Raw genomic sequence first — 17,172 nt, forward strand, 5'->3', positions numbered from 1 at the left:
ATGGGACTTTCTGCCACACTGGGATTTTTTTTTTTTTGACCAAGTACTTAGCAGCAATTGAAGAGGAATCAGGCAATTAAATGGACAATGACAATGTTTTTAATTAGAGCAGAAAAAATCTAAAATTAAGTAGGAAATATCAGCTGTTTCAGGATATAAAATAAGCACTTAAGAAGAGGAGGAATCTTTCAGTAATTATTATTCCATATGTCTTCATGATGTGGCTCCCTAATTTATCTTTTCCTGTGGTGTTTCTGATCTTGGCTGCAGTCAGACAGGATATCTGACTGGGTAGATTACTGATCTGCCTTGCTCTATCAGTTCCTGTGCTTATTTACACTTTTGATGACTACAGAGCACAGAGATTCTTGTTTAATAGGAAATAACATTTCTACAGTCTCTTTTAGCAACTAGTCATAGTTCCTATTTATAGATAGGATTTTGTATACAAGATTTTAGTCAGTGGTATAGAATGCAAATTCTGAGCATGCTTTGAGTTACATCTCTAGAGAAAACATCATTATTAAACCTTTTTGAATGTGTCCCTGGTGGCAGCTCCATAGAGCAGGTGGCCTGCATGGCACAAGCACGCAGAGTCAGGAGCCTGTGTCTTATCAGACCATATAATCTAAAAATCACTCAGCCTGTTTTGGTCTCCTGGGGAGATGATGACGATGACACAGGACTCTTATGCTAAAAACTAATTGTTAACCTGCAGAGGACGTCATTCAGCACAAATCCCAGCAGAAAAGGGCTGGGTGATGGATATTTCTGGGTAGCAGGCCAAGCTCTCATTTGGTTTTTAACAGACAGTTCTCTTGGTTGCCCCAAGATTTTCATGTCTAGTATCTGGCTTACTTGAAAATAAAGAGCACATTAATAAAAAAAACCACAAACAAAACAAAGCTTAAAAATTTTGTTTATTAATGTATGCATATAAAACTGAAAGAAACAAAGAGTTCCTTCCCTGTCTCAGGGCATAAAATGCCCTCACTCTTACCTATGGTACCTGGGTTTCCTGGAACATTGAGCAAAGCAGTGGGTAGGTAGAAGGTTAAAGGCAAGGAAACAGTGTTGAAAATGAATACAGCAAGTAAGTAGTATATGGAAAAGGAATGTGGGATTGTATATGCATCTGTTGATTGAAACATGCGCAGAGGATCCGTGAAGTGATTCATCTGCATCTGCAATGCCACATCCAGTGGTGTCCTCCGTGCCTGAGCATGAGGAAGACATTGGTAATCTGGAGTGAGTTCAGTGGAGGGCCACCAGGATGATCAGGGGCTGGAGCACCTGCCCTGTGAGCAGAGGCCAGGGGAATGGGGCTCATTGAGCATGGAGAAGAGGTGATCTCCCAGGGACCTGATAGCTGCTGCTAGAACATGCAGGGAGGTTACTTGAGAAGAGGGAGTCAGGCTGTGGGAGGACAAGAGACAATAATTGTAAATTGATGCAAGAATGTTTCTGACTGGAATCAAGAGAAAACTTTTCCAGCATGGAACAGTCAAGTATTGGAAGGATTGTCAAGAGAGGTTGTGCAGTCTCCATCTGTGGATGTTTTTATGGCTTGGCTGGATAAAGCCTTGAGCAGCGTGTATGTTCTGGACAGAACAGTAACTGGAGACCTGCCAAGGTTCTATCAAATCTGTACCATTTACTGTACAATTTTCCTCATATGATATTGTACTGTATACCTTGTTTGATATGTTCTCTTCTGGTAGATTAAATTTTGATCACTGAGCACTTTTTCCTTGTACCCTCATTTTATTGTACCTCTTCTACTCTGCTGTACCTTCCTAACTCTAAATACATCTGGTAATTCCATTGGCACTGGATCATGGACTCTTCAGAGTTCTCCTGACTTCCAAAGTTTCTTCAGTGCCGCTCAACCCTCAGAGCAGTGCTTCCAGTCACCAAATCTGTGGAGACTCTTCATGGCAAAGCAGAGCCAGTGCCTTCTGCTTTCCTTTCTGAGCTGTCCTGTAGAAGGTTTGCTGTCTGCTGGGCTGCAGTGCCTCTGTTCTTTCCTTTGGTAGTGGATGAAAACCAGTTCTGTGCTCATTAAAGGACAGCAGTGTCACTGCATTCAGCTTTCATAAGAGAAGTACCTAATGGTAGACGTGGCCTCAGACCCATCGTATGCATGGACTGTAAATAAACATGAAAGGATTTTTGGAAGCAGATGAGTACCAAAGCTTACTGGGCTACTCTCAGTAGACCTTCTGGAGAGAAAAAGAATGATTTTTTCTTTTGTAATGATGTTTTATTTGGCTTTATTTCTGGGTTTCAGAAAACAGGAGTTTCTTCTGGCCCCTACTCTCAGGAGATATCTTCAGACTCCAATACCCTCTGTATTTCTTGGATTCTTAATATTTTCTTCAAAACTCATAGATACTAAAAGCATGAGGATGTTTATGAAAAATGTTCTCAAATTTCCTTTTGAATCTGGGAGGGTATTTTTGGGTATATCTTTTACATCTGCTTTTACAGTTAAGCCTTGCCTAGTTGCCTTTAGGCTTGATAGCAGCTAAATTGTAATTATTGTCACAGAACCTACATTGTTTAGATTTTAATACCCGTTCCAAACAGCCTTATTTATTACAACTAACTACAGTTTTGTTATCAAGTAGATCAGATTTTTGCTATCATTCAAGCTTGACTCTCCTAGCATTTGGATGCTGTAAAATCTGTAGCGTTTCTAAATCATTGCATCTCCTCAGGTGTCTTGTGACCAGCTTGGAGTTGGTAAAGATGGTTTTGAATTTCCTGAATCCTCTTCTGGTCTCTCAGATACTCCTCAGCTCAGAGTATTGCTGCCAGAAGAGTATTGTAGTGGCAGAACACATGAAACTTAATAAGTTAAAATGACTTAAATTATACAACTATACCTTAAAATGCTGGAATAAAGCAGGCAGTGAATATACTGGGAAGGATGAGGATAGGGGTAAGGGCAGTAGTTACATGAAGTACCTTTGATTCACACAAAGGAAAGAATAAAATGATGGAGGCAGTTGTGAAGGTTTTCTTCTGCAGCCCACAAACTGCTGTTCTTCCATAATTCTGTCTTAACAAAGCCTGAGGCTTTGACCTTGGAACACTGAGATTTCGGTCATTTGCATATATTTAGCTATACAGACTTCTTCCTTGGATTTCTGGAAAGTTTGGAAGTCTTAATATTATGTGTTGTATCATACTCATTGCAAAAGGAATCTTGGTTTAATTAATGTGCAAATCAAATAGTATTCTTCAGTCAAAACCCATAAATCTTTTCATAGAGACCTTCAGTACTGATAATGCATTGTTCTGTCAAGGGCTGCAGTCATCTAAACAGAAAAATGTTTCAATAAGGAATCCTGGGTTTATAAAACATTTTAAAGATTTAGTCTGCTCTTTAAAGTAAAGACATACTTCTGGACAAATAAATACAGACTACCATATTATGAGCTCCTTTGATCTAGATATCTCTTTCCATTAAGTTTGTTGACGGAAGTTAAATTTTAAAATTCAGTTCTTCTTCACAGTTCAGACCATTAGCTAACCTATTGACAAGGGCTGGTTTCTACCTTTTGGAGGTCAAGGAAGCTGTACCATTCCTGATCCAGTGCTGCAAGCCTCCCTGTAAACAAGCCTTGATGTCTTCTGATTGGATTTGTGTGCCCTGGCTTGCATAACCATACAGCTTGTATCCCAGCGTTATTAGCCAAAAGGAATATAGGGACTTACATAATCATTACACGATTATTTTTCAGTAACTGTACTGTAAATATGTAATTCTCTCTGCTCCTAATAACTCTTAATCCCCTTGTTTCTATTGGCTCCTGAGCTCAGATTTGGCCATGGCCTCCATGCCCTGGCCACTGATAAATCTTGAAAAAATTGTTACTCTCAGGGTTCACCTGCTTTGCTCCCGGCAGCAAATACGTGTTGCCCAGTGCAGGCAGGGGCACTGTGCTGTGGGAGCATGCACAGCACTTCTGCCTCTGTTCCTTATGAGAAAGGCCCATTCACCTCCAGAAACCTTTCATACCTGGCTCTCTCTGTGTGTTCAGCACAGACCTCTTTGCTGAGCTGCTTTGTGTTTTATGCCTGAGAATTCTAGTGCAAGGAGTTTTGATCTCATTTCTGCATGTTGTTTTTTGAGAAGGAAGATTCTTCCTTTAGATCCTGTGGTGAGAAAATCTAAATTATGAAGAACTCTTGATCCACTGCAGGTGTTGGAAGCCAGGAAGAGGTTATTTTCCTTTTGGTACAAGCAAATAGAAAAAGGCCCTTTAGAGTCCTTCTTATAAAAGCATGGCCCTATTCTGCTGTTTATTTGTGATATCTGTGGGATTTGGTGGTCACAGCTCTCCCAAATTGGAGATCTTCCAATAATAACTTATGCTAGTAAAGTACTTTTCAGGTATATTTGAAAATATCCTCAACTTTGATGCAAAATTGCTTTTCTTACTACTTTTAATATTAGAAGCGTAACTCGGGTTTTTTTTTTTTTTTTTTTTTTTTTTATTTCAGCCTTACAAAATAGTTGAAAATAATTTTTCTGTGTTTAATTAGCTTCATGAGTCAGTGCCTGGTCTTAGGTCTTGACATTTTTGGCATGCAAAGTTTTCTTGTGTATTTGACCTTGGCTTTATTCCAGAATAAATATTTTAAGCTGCTAGTTGTGTGTAGTTTTTTTTTTTTTTTTTTTTTTTGTCTTTGGTCTGAGTCTAGGGGGCAGACATAAGGAGCACTGAGGGAAGTGAAGTGTATAAACCACAATTAGAATTGCAGTGCACAGGTGTCTGTAGATCTTACACAATTGCCAAGCTATTTGTTTCTCAAATGATAGGGGCTTTGGGAGTGTATTTTGGAGAATAAAGGGAGCAGAAGGCCTTCAATTTGCATGTTAGGGTTGTGGGTTTGGTTGTTTGGGGTTTTTTGTTTTTGTTTTTTTTTCAAATCCTGCTTTAAATTCTTCCAGACTTGATACATTTGATATCTTTACAGAACCAACATATTGAATGGTTGAAAGTGATCTACTGTGGCTGGGGATGCAGTTTATAACTGCCTTCAGAGAGGAATCAGCTTTGAAGAATAAAAATTTCTTGCATAATAGCTTTTCTTTGAGCATCAGATTAGGTCTTGTGGTTTAAAAATCTGAATGCCAGCATTGAAAATAAGATGACTTGTAATAATATTAAAAAAGAATGGCTTTTGCATCAAGGTTATGGGTGAGTTCTGCTGCAGGCCCTCGAGGATCTTTTTGGGAAGAGAGGCATCTTAAATCTCTATGCTAGTCATACACAAAATGTTATTGCAATGAAAAAATAGTGAAGTGAATAAACAGCAGCTCACAGTACAGGATGCATGATGTATCAGGAGTCCTTGTGTTCACTGTATTTTGCAGTTTAATGCACAATAATTTTTTAGTTCTGTATTTGCGTATGCTCCACTCAGTGTGTTGGATCTGTATTCTTAGGATGTGAGGTTCCATTAAAAAATAAATAATAATGGCAGCCCCCGCTCCCCCCACGTGCACTCATTTTCTGTAATATGGTAATGATATCACCGTAGCAGTAATTACGGGTCATCTTCATTTCTTTCATCTCTGCTGCTTCTGATGGCTTCATTCCTTTGACGGAGAAGATTTGGCTCTGGGTGCTGTGATTATTTTGTTAAGCATTATTCGAATAGACAGGAGTGAGAGAAATTAATCAATCCAAATGCAATTAGCATCATGTTTAACCCAGTGATGGACGTCTCAAGGTGAAACAGCCAGGGGAGTTTCAGACATTATTATTCAATCCAGTGGCTCTTATCTAAATTATAATCAAGAGGTTTTTATTGGCTTTGCAGAGAGAAGATGTAACTCTTTCCCTGCTTTGGGGGTCAAAGGGATCAGATCTTTGGCCCTACAAAATATTGGCTGCAGGCCACTCCTAGAATTGGGAGGTACTCTAAGAGTTTACTGTAATATCAGGATCACTTGGGACAAAATACCTGCACATCCTGGTATCTGTGGCCTGGAACATAAGTTTAGTAGCTCCCTGGTCATTGGCAGGGTTGTCTTTGCCCCTTGCATTTCATTGACTGACTCTGCCTGCCTGTATGTGAGTGAATATTGTTTGTAGTTTCAGCATTCAAAGCTCTGTGAACATCACAGTTTGCAACTGAATGCAAACAGAATGGTAACTTCCTTGCAAGGTAGGGAAATCTGGTTAGGAGAACAAGGTAAATTATTCTGAGGGAAGGAATCTAATTTTTCTTACAGCAGATATAATGTTAGTATTTATTGATAGCTACAATAACATTTTTGAGGATTTATTAATCTGCAGCAGATATGTTGTCACTGGATAATCCTGAATGATCTCTGAGATCTCTTATCAGGTATAAGATAAAACATGAGTACTATATGTGGAGAAAAACAAGGTGGAAAGAGGTCACATGAGGATTCACAATTCAGGAAGGCATTAGGTATTTGATTACAATTCTTGAGGCTCTAGCTAACACTCACAAAACTGTTTCAATGGTTTAAAACTTTCATCAGTCTCAGCTATTACCACTTCTCTGTCAGAGAGGACTGTTCTCATGGCATACTGGGAGGAGCAGTCCATGTGCTCACCTGCTCCAATTCACAGCCTGCCTTTGGCATTTCAAAACAAGCCATGCCAGACTGTGAAGTACAGCTGAGGTAAGGGCACATTCTGCTGGCTCATTCACCAAGGGAAAGACACTGATGTTTTGTACCAAGGGGGTGTTATTATTTAAAAATGCTGCAGCAAGACTTGACAGCTCATCTTTCAGAGCCTGAATTCTAGCACAGTTGCTGAATCCTTTTGCATACATCTTGTGCTGGTTTTGGCTGGGGTAGAGTTAATTTTCTGCACAGTGGCTGGTATGGGCCTGTGTTCTGGATTTGTGCTGCACACAGGTTGATAATAGAGATGGTTTTGGTATTGGTGAGCAGAGCCAAGGCCTTTTCTGCTTCCTGTACTGCCATGCTGGCAAAGAGGCTCAAGGTGCATGTAAGGTTGTGAGGAGAGAGCTGGGATGGGTGATCCAAACTGACCAAAGGGATATTCTGGACCACATGACATTATCATCAGTGGATAAAGTGGGGGGGGAAAGGAGGAGTGGAGAGATGTTCAGAGTGGTGATGTTTGTCTTCCCAAGTCACCATTATGTGTGATGGAGCCATGCTCTCCTGGAGATGCTGAACACCTGCCTGCCATGGACAGCAGTGAATCAATTCCTTGTTTTGCTTCGCTTTCTCTATTAAACTGTCTTAATCCTGACCCACAAATTTCCCAGCTTTTACCCTTCTGATCCTCTCCCTGATTCTGGTGAGGAGTGAGCAAATGGCTGAATAGGGCTTGGTTGCTGGCTGAGGTGAAAGCACAACAGTCTGTACTGAGGCTGTGATCCCATCTGTAAGATGGGAATTAAATCACTGTGTGTTTCAAGAATATTGTGAGGCTTGACAAACTTTGCAAGTGCTTTGATACTGATTACTGAGAGATGCCATGGTAGTGCAAGCTTATTCCACCTGGAGGTTTTCACTGATTGTATTGTCTTACCTGAGAAATGTGTTTCAGGAGTGTTAGGTGATTGCAGTGATCTTCAGTTCAGTGTAACAGTTCCTGAAGCACAACTTAGAGTGTCTGCATGTGCCAGTTGTGCCTCCAGTGAAGGTGACTGACCTTGTTTTCACTAGCCACTGCTCTCCTGAGATGGCAGTTCAACTCTCTGAAATTGGGCTTGGGGTAGCATTCACTGGTAAGTATTTGTCAAAGGCCAGCAGTCTTCAACTAGCAGCTCATCTGACACTTAGATTAGGAAATAGCAGATAGCAGAGTAATTGAAGCTCTTCCCATGAAGAAAGAGGTGTGAGCTGGTGCCAGGTGGTGATAGAATTTTGGGGGTCTGGTTTGAGATAGATCTGCAAGGACCAGCTTCTGTCTCTCTGACAGAAGTTCAGATTATATTGTCTGGGTAAAAATATTCCCTTGGTTTTGTCCGTCATATGCCTCTTTTTTCTTTGAGGGCTGTTCAGTAATAATGTCAATCTTAAATATTTTTACTGATTTTAAATTACCTTTTTGCCTTCAGCCCTCATCCCCTGATTTTTTTTTTTTTATTTTCCTTCCATATGCAATATTAGTTGGGTCCAACTGCAAGGTGTGTCTTTGCAGCTGGCTTTCACAAGTTCAGTCAAGCAAAACTCCCACAATCCTTCACAGGCAGGTTCCTCTAGGCCTTTTTTATGTCCTGCCAACTAAGAAAAAGAATCACTGTGTCTTCTTATCCTAACATTGTATCTCAGCACATAAGAAATAATTTCTGATGCAACAGATTCTTGTGATAGAAGGTTAAAAACCAGAGAAATGTTCTGCTGTCTTTCTGCAATTCATATTCTTTGCCATAAAATGGTAATTTGCATTGACAGTGCTTCAGAAATAAACCTTTCTAGTTTTGTTTTCTATGTAGTCCAAGGACACAGCAGTATTTGAGGGTGCATGATTAGTACTTTAAAGGAATCCTTCCATGCTGAAAAACAAGTTCTTTAGCTACCATAAGTACAACTGCATGAGAGGAATAACTGATAAGCTAACAAAGTATAACAGTGCCTAAAATAGCCTTTTTGTAGGCAAGAATGTAGCATTCAAAATATGGCACTGCAAGTCATTTCAGTGCTAAAAACATTAATTGTATTTCTGGGTTTTATTAGTAGCAAGACCTTTAGATTTCAGCAAGACTACATTTTCAGGTCAGAGAGGGATCACAGTCAAATTTGTCCCATAAGTTGTACATCTGGGAGAGAAGCTAAGAAGTGCTTCTTTAGCAAGTGACTTTGTATTAAAATATCTATAATTTGAAGGTACTCGCAGGCTTTGTTTTGAGATTTTTAGATAAGCCCAGAAGTGGTAAGCAGTGAAAGTATGATGTTCATGCTGAATGTGTGATAAATACAGTTCGTCATATATATCTTTTACATAGACTTTATCCCCAAGTATGTTGTGGATATATTTAAGTGTATATTATGTTTAGGAAGTGTGGAAGTATGTGTGCTACTTAGGATTCTCCTGGGTGAAAGTTGCTTATGTAAGTCACTGTTTTCCTTGCTGATTTTAAAGCAGTAAATCCTTCCATTATTTCCTGGCTATCCAGACCTTATGACACAGTATGTCCTGTGCTGTTGTATGTGTGAGAAGGCTTTTTATGGGGAGCAATCAGGCTGGACCCCAATCTCCAATGCAGTGGGTTTTTTTCTAATTAAATTGTCAGTGGAAGGAATATCCGGAACAGCAGTTTTCATTTTCAATCGAGGAAAAAACATTATGAGTCTTTGTCATTTGATTAAAAGTTACTTAACCTTTAAATTGCTACAGATGTAAAGATAGCTCTGAGTTTCCAATGTAATCGCCTCCAAGTTAAAATCAGGAAAATCTTTGTGTAATGAAACCCATATGTCATAGTGAAAGGATGCAAAGCACTGGCAGAGTGGGCTGCTCTAGCAGGAGATTCTGCACCCAATCTTGTTAACCAGGACTGCTTTTGGTAATCCCTCATCTCCTCACTTGTAGGAAATCAATCTGTACCACTGAATCTTTTCAACCAGCAACTATAAAATTTACTGTGGAGAGGCAGCTTGGGGACAATTGTAGTAAAAACAGAGCCTGAGGCAACAAGGCTAAATGTGGGATTGAGGGATTGAAGTTCTAAAGAGGAGATTATATTAAACCTTATTCTGCTCCCCTATCAAGTGGAAATATCTCTTCCTCCTTTCAGCCCCAGCCTTTCCTATCCAGTACCTGTTCTTGAGATCTGCTTGGCAGATCTTTGCCAGGCAGCAAACTTAATTCCTGCAGTACAGCATTCTCTGTTAATTATAATAGCCTGATACCATTTTTCAATGCATTTATCTGATGGAGTTTATTCAAGCACTACTTCCAGAGAACCAGTGCTGTTATCAACCTAAACTGTTTTTTTCTGTGGAGTTCAGTGTCTTCCTTCTCCCTGATAGGTGGGGTTAATTTGTATCCAAGCTATTGCAATGGTATCCATTGTTGATTTTTCCATTGTCATAGATGCACAGCATAGGCAAGGTTGTAAATCGTGACTTGTCATGCAGATTCATGTTTCTGTTTTGTGCTGCGCAGCCTCTGTAGTGTGTGTGTCTGCTGCTACAATGAAACCTGTGCTCAAACCTCTCTTCCCTTGAAGTCCATGCTTTAAACTACCATTGTAAAGGAAAAAATCCCTGAGGTTTTCACTATAGTTTTGTCCAACCTTTTAATTAAAAAATCCACCTCTATCTACTATTCAAATGGCTTCTGCTGGTCCCTTGGGTAGTTGCTTAAAGCTGGTTTTACCATCTCTCTTAGCCTGCAATCGTATTTGGAATGTGGGTGATGGTTTCTTCATTCACAAGCTCTTCCCTCACTCCAGCAAGCTCCATAAGACCCCAATGGAAATGATATTCCTATTATTAAGAATTCATTTCTCAGAAGCAATACTGAGCAGAGAAGTCAGTTTAATAATAGAGCCTTTTACTGTGCAAAATCCATCAAATCATATTCCAGCACAGATTAAAAAGAAACAAAGGTGAAGGAATAGCCAAGATGTTTGAAGGCAATACCATGTAGTAGAAATTTGGCCTGTGTTTACCAGGAATACATGGAACTGTGGTTCTTGGACAAATAAGAGAAGCAGCTGAAGCAGGGAAGACGAGATTGTTTATGCTTGTGGAAACTTGCCCTTAGTTTGGCTGTGGTTTTTCTGTCAAATGAGGATGTTACTTCCTGGCCATTTTCATACATATACAAAGATAAAAGGTCCTTTTTGTTTCTCAGTTTGGCATCATATCTTTAAAAATAAAGCCCTGCTGCAAGGCTGAGTCTGTGAGGAGACGAGGAATACAGAATAGCAGAAGGCTGTCTCCTGCTCCTAATGGGATTTTGTAGCAGCATGTGCGAGTTTGTTTCAGAAGTCAGAAATGAACAGATGTTGGTATAAATTACCTCTGTGTCTGATGTCTTGCAAATTAAAAGCGCGGTTGGCATCACTAAACAATTTCACCAGGTTGGGGGGGGAAGCGGGTGGTGATTATTGTAGCAGGTCGGTAAGAATCTTTAAGCTGCAGCAGAACAGGATAGCAAGGATAAAGGAATGAAGAATAAAATGAGAGGTCTGTGAATTAATCAGAAATGTTAACATCTCCGATGACAAGTGAACAGGCAGGCACGTGCTCTGGAGCAACCTCCAACCCACAGTAATTTCACTCAGCGCACAGAAGGAGTCTCTGCTCTCTGCCTGATTTATGGGGTGCAGCCCTCTTTGGGGGAACAGAATTGTCATGCATTCGTATATCTCCTCTCTGGGACTTGCACTCTGGAAAACTTTCCACTTTATCAACTGCAGTTCGGCTTACGTACTTTTCTCGTTAAGAGTGTTTTAAAACCCTGCACTGTTGTTGGAGCAAGGCAGGGAGGTGTCAGAGAACTAAGAATCTATTCCAAACTGAAATTTAAAAATATTTCCATTTTATTTAATCATGTTCTTTGGGCATAACAACTTAGTTCCTGACAAAATACCAATCCTCTCTGTTCTTCTGCAGCACCTTCTACCCCTGGGTCACTTCAGCAGCACTTAAGACATACGGGTTATCTTGGGGTTGGGGAGGTAGAGGTACAAATGATACTTTTGTGGTAGCTCATGCTATGCATCGGAAGCAGGATCCCAGGTGATGTAACTCACAGCTGGAGGCATGAGGCAAGAAAACAGTGCAGTGATCTGCTTGAACCTGCAGCCAGTCTGAAGCATGTTCCACTCAGGACAGTGGACTTTGCAGCCTGCAAGTATCAGTATGTAACAGGTTATATACGCTTAAATACAATTAATTGTTTTACAGGAATTTTACTGATGACAATACCTTGTGATAAAATTTTGTGTAAACAAGTTAGAATGTAGTAATTTAAAGAAGAGGCCTTAAGACACAAATTCTAACTTTTATGTAAACAATAACAAAATGTCTTTATCCGAGTGCACACTGAGTATTGTAAGCTGAACATTTTAATTACATTTTAGTTCTGTTCTGACAGACAATCAATAATGTCAAAAGAAAACCCAACATCAACAAACCCACCACCAGTTTTTATGCTAATCTTAATTTCTGATGTTTGTCTCAGTAGAGAAGTCAGGAGTTGAATGGATAAAACAGAAAATTAATTCCTTTCTCCTTCTAGACTGTCTTTGAGACTAGGTGTGGGAAACATGCATGCTTTCAGCATTCCTGTGAATAAAACCCTCCATGTTTTGATGCCTGCCAGTCCAGCACAAAGCTTACACCTCTATTGAAAAGAAATGGAGGGGCACCAGTGGGAAGATTGTCTTTCTCCAGGCCTCAGTTGCTAATGGTGCTGTCTTTGATGCATTGTATTGTTATTGCAAGACAAGAACAGTATGAGACTGCTCTGCCAGCTTCTGAGCTTGTGGGTTCTCAAGTCAGAAATGTCTCATGCAGAAAAGTGGCTGTGTAAACCCTGCTGTAATACAGCTACCAGAGATTGATGGTGCTGAGTGTGAGAGCGAGACACATAAGCCTTGCCTTGCTGTATTAAACATCGAAGGACTGACAACGCAGAGAGAAAGAGAAGACCAAAGCTCTATAAACTTTACTTTATTACCCTATCCATACACGAAGTACATTGAAGGAATATAAACCTCATTATATTACAGCATCCAGGGACTGACACTGCTGAGAGAGAGAAAGCGCTGCCTAATTTCTGTTGAAGATCACATCATCCAGGGACCAATAATCCTGAAACAGAGAAAGAGAGAGTTCCATAATCTCTGACAGATTATAACATACAGGAACAATTGTGCTGAGATAGAGTGATGGAGATTTGGATTTCACCATTCAGAGATGGATAGTACAGGGAAAAGGAGGTGCTGCAAGAGCATTATGCAGTAGGAATAGAAAGCATAGATTGTATGTAATGAGACAGCCTGTGGGAATTATTGCTGAGTTTAGAAGATTCCAGACCCTGCCTGCATTTGTAGCATGTCAGGAATTCAAGCTGAAATGCGGTTTTATTTATTTTCCACTTTAATAGATAAATAAAATAATTCTTTGTTTTGGTACAAGCACAAATCTTAATTAATTTCTTGTCCTATGGTTAGATTATGTTATACAATTATACAGATTATACAATTGTTTGAGTTTCTTGGCTTTTTAAAAAATACTGATTTCTTTTTCTTCCCTTGTGATTTCAGCCAGAGAAATGACTCGAGGGAAATTCCTGAACATCCTGGAGAAACCCAAAAAGTAGCTACATCTAACATTTGGATGAAAATACCCCAACTAAGTCATTTCATGTACTGCAGATCCAGATGAAGCCCAGAAAGTCTAAGAAGAACAAAGCTCTTGCCCTACACCTTCAGAAGCAAGCATTTCTTTTTGCTTCCACAGCTCATCTCTTTATGGGGGAAATGTACAATATGCACAGGTCACAAGGACTGCAGTTGGTTGCATTGGAATTCAGACTTCATCTGCTCATCCAGACTTCATCTGGATGTCCACCAGGAGGACTTGGCCCTGACATGCTGTGACACAGTTACCTGTTTCAGTCAGCAGTTCAAAGTGAACAGCCAGTGTCCTTACTCAGCTGCTCTCAGGGGCAGCCTGTTTGAGGTACACAGCAGATCTGACCCTGGCCAGTGTCCACCATGAGGCCTTGACCCTTTGGCGTGTCTTTGGTCTGAGATTGGTTTCCTGTGTGCGACGCCTGTGCTGAAGGATTTGAGCGTAGTTTGGGGTGTGGATTGGCCAGGAGCACTGGCTCAGCAGGAGCACATGCTTTTAGTGTAGAAGCCAAGTGCAGTCTCTGCATTAGATTCCAGTTGCCCACTGCCTTCAGAGAAGCACATCTGGTACCCCGAGGAAGAGCTCCAGACCTCCGGTGTGCCTGGAGCTTCATTTCACCTCTGAGTGGTTCTCTAAGTGAAATTGAAACTCACAGACCGGGGGGAGTGAGAAGTGTTACTGTGTCTCCAGGAAGGTATCCTCGCTGAAGCTTTGGCCAGTACACAAAGAAACAGCTTTGTCAGTCCTCTGCAATTCTTTGCTTCTTGCAGGGCTAGAAACTGGAAAGAGTTCTAAAGTTGAAAGATGGTAATGTTTTAAGTTATCACTCCAAGAAGTGGCATCAGGACTGTTAGCCATATTGTGAAAAAGGTCGGTCTATATAAGATCTCAATGTTTCTGAAAATAATGTTTTGTGGTATTTTTAATTGCTTAACAACCAGCAACTCAAAATTTTCTTCTCCTACAACCCCAGAATTTTTAAGATAGAAACTTCTGTGAGCTGCTCCCTTTCAGAACACTGTGATTACAGTTTAATGCCTTTTTTCTTCTGTTCATGCACTTCTACATATTCAGCCCTTGGAAGAGGTATAGAGCATGTTCAGACTTTTTGTTTTATTTAAGGGAAATTTTGTTTTCATTTCATCCTCTTTCCTTTTCCTAGAAAAAAACATTTTAAGCATTAGTAAATATGTTCTTTTTTAGGATACAACATAATGTTGAAACATAACATAACGTTATTTTTACCATGCAGACTTTTCAAAATGTGTCATTTCTCAGGCTGTAGTCACATATGAGAGGAGAAATTGTTTGGAAATATTACATGTAACAGGCTGTCCTTACAGCACTGCATTTTTCTGGCTTTGCAGAGAGAGGAGACTCTTTTTGGGTGTGCAATAAAGAGGGGGAGATTTTTTTGATAAAATAGACTTCTGAGTTTTACTGAATTGCTGGTGACCCTTTGGTTTGCAGTCTGTGGTTTTTGGTTAATGTCCATCAGAACTAGGCTTATTTTGAACAGCTCTGGTTAACTAAGTTTAAGTAGTTAAATTCTACATCCTGGAAAGACACTGCACAAATTTAGAAATATCAGGAGCCTGATTTAAGACTTAACAGAGTTATTTCTGTCCTTCACAGTTTATGCGGGGCTGAGCTTAACAGGAACTCCATCCTTTGAGAACATGAGAATTAAGACAGATGAATGAAAAGAGAAGCTGAAAGTGGTAGTTCAGGAACAGAAAAAAACCCTATGGTGCAAACTGATGTTGATGTAGCTTTAAGCATTGAATTATAGATTTGGAATGCAAATTTAGGTTTGTATACTATATATGTAATATATGTACACATATATGACATAATGGGATACTTCATCTGTATCACCAGTATTTTATAGAGGTTTCTTGGTCCAACACATTAAGGAATTGAGATCTGAAAGGAGGATAAAGGAAAATATATGAAAGCCTGTCCTGGAAGTATATGTGTATTTTCTGATATGTGCAGTAAGAAATTTCAAACTCTAGGTGGTTTTTAGTAACATACATATGTTTAAAAAAAAAAACCAAACAACAAGATGAAAAAATCTCCTTTTGTTATACACAGTAATCAACTTCTGTAGGGATGCCATTAACATATGCTTTAGAATTGTGATATTTTTTTGATTTTTTTACTTATCATCTGTAAAGGTGAGTCAATGATGTTATTTTTTATTGACAATATTGATATGTATTTTTGTGTGTTAGCCAGAGAAGTTTTTTCTGTCTGTTATTGCTTTTTGGCTTAATAATATGCAAATGCAAATCTCAGAGGTTTGTTTGGGTTTCCAAAATAGCCCTCTGAGATGCAAAAGCTTTTCCTTGGCCACTTAGGCAATACTACTCTTCAGGCTTTTCTTATCTGCATGACACCACCTCAGGGTTTGGGCTGTGGATGTTCCATTCCCATCAGTAAATAAATATTTGTCAATATACAAATGCTACTAAGGGGTTTTGTACCCTTTTGAACCCAATTTTTTCCTTCAGTGCTATCCTTCCTGACATCCATGCAGTTATCTATCTGTACAAGAAAATCTGAGTGACTTTTTGTTACTGATGGGAATGAAGAGTGTAAGAAAATCAAGATTTGGTAATATTAATCAAGCTGATGCATTGTTTTATAAAATGTTTTCATGTATTGGTATATTAGATGTTACTCTGAGTTTCTTAGAAGTCAACTCAATATTTATTTGGTTCCTTTTAAATGCCAGTGTTACACACATTCAGTTATAAAGGCTGTTCACTTTGGTCTTGGATTATCAAATGCTTTGCTATCTAATCCATCTGAGAAGAAATTCTTGTTTGTTATGTTAATCATTATGAAAATAAAAGTCTGTGTACACTGGCAATTGAATAACGTGATATTCCATTAAACTCTGTGTTTTGCTGTTACAAAATCAACAATCTTGTAACAGTCCTGTAACTCACAGTTCTCAACTTTGATTAATATTTCCCTCAAAAAGATACCTAGGAATGACAGATTAGTGAAAATTGCTTGGAGATAACATTTGAACCTTATTCTGGTTTTACTGATTTTTATGTTACGTAAAAATGCAAGGTGCTGTTACAAGTCAAATCACAAGCCAGTCTTATCTGTAATCTTCTCTTTGCTTATAAGCAGTTGTAGAAGGATAGGGAAGGATATAAACAAAAGGCTTACACAGTGATTTTGTATTAGGGTAACTTACACAGTCTCCAGCAATCTGTTTTAGTTGAATCTGGTCCACAGTAGACCCTACCCTCCATAAATTTGTCTTAGTCCTAATTTTTCTGTACTTCTGACCTGAAAAATGCCCCAGGATAGTGAGTTCCATAATTCAGTTATACAAAGAAAGGTTAAAAAATTAAAAAAAAAAAAAAAAAAAAAAAAAAAAAAAGCCAAACAAAAAAAGCTTGGGGGGGGAAAGTTGTTCTAAATCTGCTGATAATTCCATTTTGAAACTTTCACTTATTTTATTGTTGGCAACAGTTGTTTGGATTTTTTCTTCCTTTCTATCTGTGCACTACTCGTGATTTTTCAGGTTCTACTATGGTTTTTTTCTGTGGTCATGTTCACTTTCCTTGTGTTCACAATGTTCAATGGTTTGTCTTCTACTACAGCCTGAGCTGGCATAATTAAAATTGCAGAGTAGTTGTAGTGCAAGCATACCGTGAAGTGTGTATGGCCTAATTGCAGCTCATACTTTGTTACTCTGTTGTTTTCTTTCACAGCATCTGGGCCTAAATCTTGTTTTGAGTATCTCTAAGAACAGGATCGTCAGCCAGATTTGCAGCTGATCTCATCCATGTCACCTG

The 17,172-nt window shown here is 39.2% G+C and overlaps 1 protein-coding gene across 1 annotated transcript in view; it reads left to right on the forward strand.

The window, feature by feature from the left end:
* LIN52 (lin-52 DREAM MuvB core complex component) overlaps positions 1–16,709 on the forward strand; it is a 40,704-nt gene extending 23,995 nt beyond the window's left edge. Inside the window, exon 6 of the mRNA XM_058026304.1 lies at positions 13,258–16,709. Within this exon, the coding sequence (XP_057882287.1) occupies positions 13,258–13,313 (56 nt within the window). The 3' untranslated portion in view covers positions 13,314–16,709. The remainder of the gene's footprint in view (positions 1–13,257) is intronic.
* The last annotated feature ends 463 nt before the right edge of the window (positions 16,710–17,172 follow it).

Source organism: Melospiza georgiana, chromosome 6 (assembly GCF_028018845.1).
Source record: "Melospiza georgiana isolate bMelGeo1 chromosome 6, bMelGeo1.pri, whole genome shotgun sequence".
Classification (NCBI taxonomy): domain Eukaryota; kingdom Metazoa; phylum Chordata; class Aves; order Passeriformes; family Passerellidae; genus Melospiza; species Melospiza georgiana.